Raw genomic sequence first — 2,081 nt, 5'->3', positions numbered from 1 at the left:
GAATAGAAGCGATGGATAAAAACGAAATAAAAATTTTGAAGAATCAATAGAAAGAAGACAGAGTGAAAGAAAGGTTTATAAAACGCAGTGAGGCGAAAGAGAAAAGAAAGAAGAAGAATAAAAAGGAGGAAGCGGAGGGATGAGAGGAGAAAAATGAATGAATGAGTGAATGAATGGAGGGAGGGATGGAGGGAGGGAGGGAGGGAGGGGTCACAATGCAGGAACCCGCGGAATCAATCCCACATTCCGGGAGTTTCATAAGCGTGAAGGAATGACCCAACGAGCCTTCACACCCCCGTAGCCCTCACACCCCTGCAGCCCTCTGACACCCAGCCCTTTCTCTCTCTCTCTCATACACACACACACACACACACACACACACACACACACACACACCACCGCCGCCATTCTTACCACTATTATCAACTAGTAAGAGCAATTCCGCCATCACAACTAGATGGGTTATTAGGAAGCACGTACACAAGCATCGCTACCACCAGCAAGAACTAAATAGCACTAGCAACCACTATCGTCAGCATCACCAATACCATCACCACTATCACCACTAACAACATCACCACTACCGTCATCACCACCACCGTCATCACCACTACCATCAGCAAGAAAAGTTAGTAATCCTGGTGACTTCCTCCAGGACTAACCTAACCTAACCTAACCTAACCTAACCTAACCTAACTAACCTAACCTAACCTAACCAACAGGTCCTGGACAAACACAAATATTACATTCCCGATGTTTTGTGTGTGGATTATCGGAGACTCGACCAGTGTGTTGACGGGGAGAGAATTTCAGGAACATTTTGTGGTGTGTCAGACCAGGAACCCTACGTGGGGAGGTGAAGGAGAGGGTGACAGGGGAGAGAGGGTGCAGGGGAGAAGGTGAAGGGGAGGAAAGAAGGGGAAGGTGAAGGGAAGAATTGAAGGGAAAAGGAGTGAAGAGGGGTGAAGGGGGTAGATGGGGTGCAAGGTGGAGAGGGGTGATGAAGGGAGAGTTGTGACCTTTGAAACGAAGAGACAAAATTTTACACACTAGAAAAATTTTGAGAATTTCATGAAGATTAGACAGATTAGGACCCGACACACTGACACAGGACCCCGGACCCGACAGGACCCGACACGGGACCCGACACAGGACCCGACACAGGACCCGACACAGGACCCGACACAGGACCCGACACAGGACCCGACACAGGACCCGACACCCGACACAGGACTTGACACAGGGACCCGACACAGGGACCCGACACAGGGACCCGGGACACAGGGGACTCGATACACACAGGACCTGACAGGGACCCACAGGGACCCGACACAGGGACCCGACACGGGACACTGGGACTTCACACAGGGACCCGACACAGGACCTGACCTGGGACCCCACAGGACCCCACACACACGGGACCCGACACAGGACCCCACACAGGACCCCCACACAGGACCCACCAGGACCACACAGGACCCGACACAGGGACCCCACACACACCCCACGGGATACAGGACCCCACACAGGGACCCGACACAGCTGGGACCCACACGGGACCCGGGACCCGACACAGGACCCACACAGGACCACAGGGACCTGGACCCGGACCTGGGACCACAGGACCCACAGGGACCCGACACAGGACCCGACACAGGACCCGACACAGGGGACCCGACACAGGGACCCGACAGGGACCCGACATGACCCGACACAGGGACCCGACTGGGACCCGACAGGGACCCCACACAGACCACCTGGGGACCACACAGGACCAGACACAGGGACCCGACACGGGACCCGACACAGGGACACAGGACCACAGGGACCTGGACGCAGGACCCGGACACAGGACCCCACACAGGGACCCGATACAGGACCCGACACAGGACCCGACACAGGACCCGACACAGGGACGACTTCACACACAGGACCCGACACAGGGACCCACACAGGACCCCACACAGGACCCGACACACGGGACCCGACACAGGGACCCCACAGGACCCGACCTGGGACCCGACAGGGACCCCACACAGGACCCCACTGGGACCCTGGGACCCGGACTGGGACCCCACACA

The 2,081-nt window shown here is 56.6% G+C and overlaps 1 protein-coding gene across 1 annotated transcript; it reads left to right on the top strand.

The window, feature by feature from the left end:
- The first annotated feature begins 1,071 nt into the window (after positions 1-1,071).
- On the top strand, positions 1,072-1,707 carry LOC121858846 (proline-rich proteoglycan 2-like). Its single transcript, XM_042355503.1, has one exon. The coding sequence runs from the start codon at positions 1,072-1,074 to the stop codon at positions 1,705-1,707; it is 636 nt and encodes a 211-aa protein (XP_042211437.1).
- Positions 1,708-2,081: the final 374 nt, after the last annotated feature.

Source organism: Homarus americanus, unplaced genomic scaffold, assembly GCF_018991925.1.
Source record: "Homarus americanus isolate GMGI-L3 unplaced genomic scaffold, GMGI_Hamer_2.0 scaffold59232, whole genome shotgun sequence".
NCBI classification, from domain to species: domain Eukaryota; kingdom Metazoa; phylum Arthropoda; class Malacostraca; order Decapoda; family Nephropidae; genus Homarus; species Homarus americanus.
This window is presented reverse-complemented; position numbering and strand designations above follow the sequence as displayed.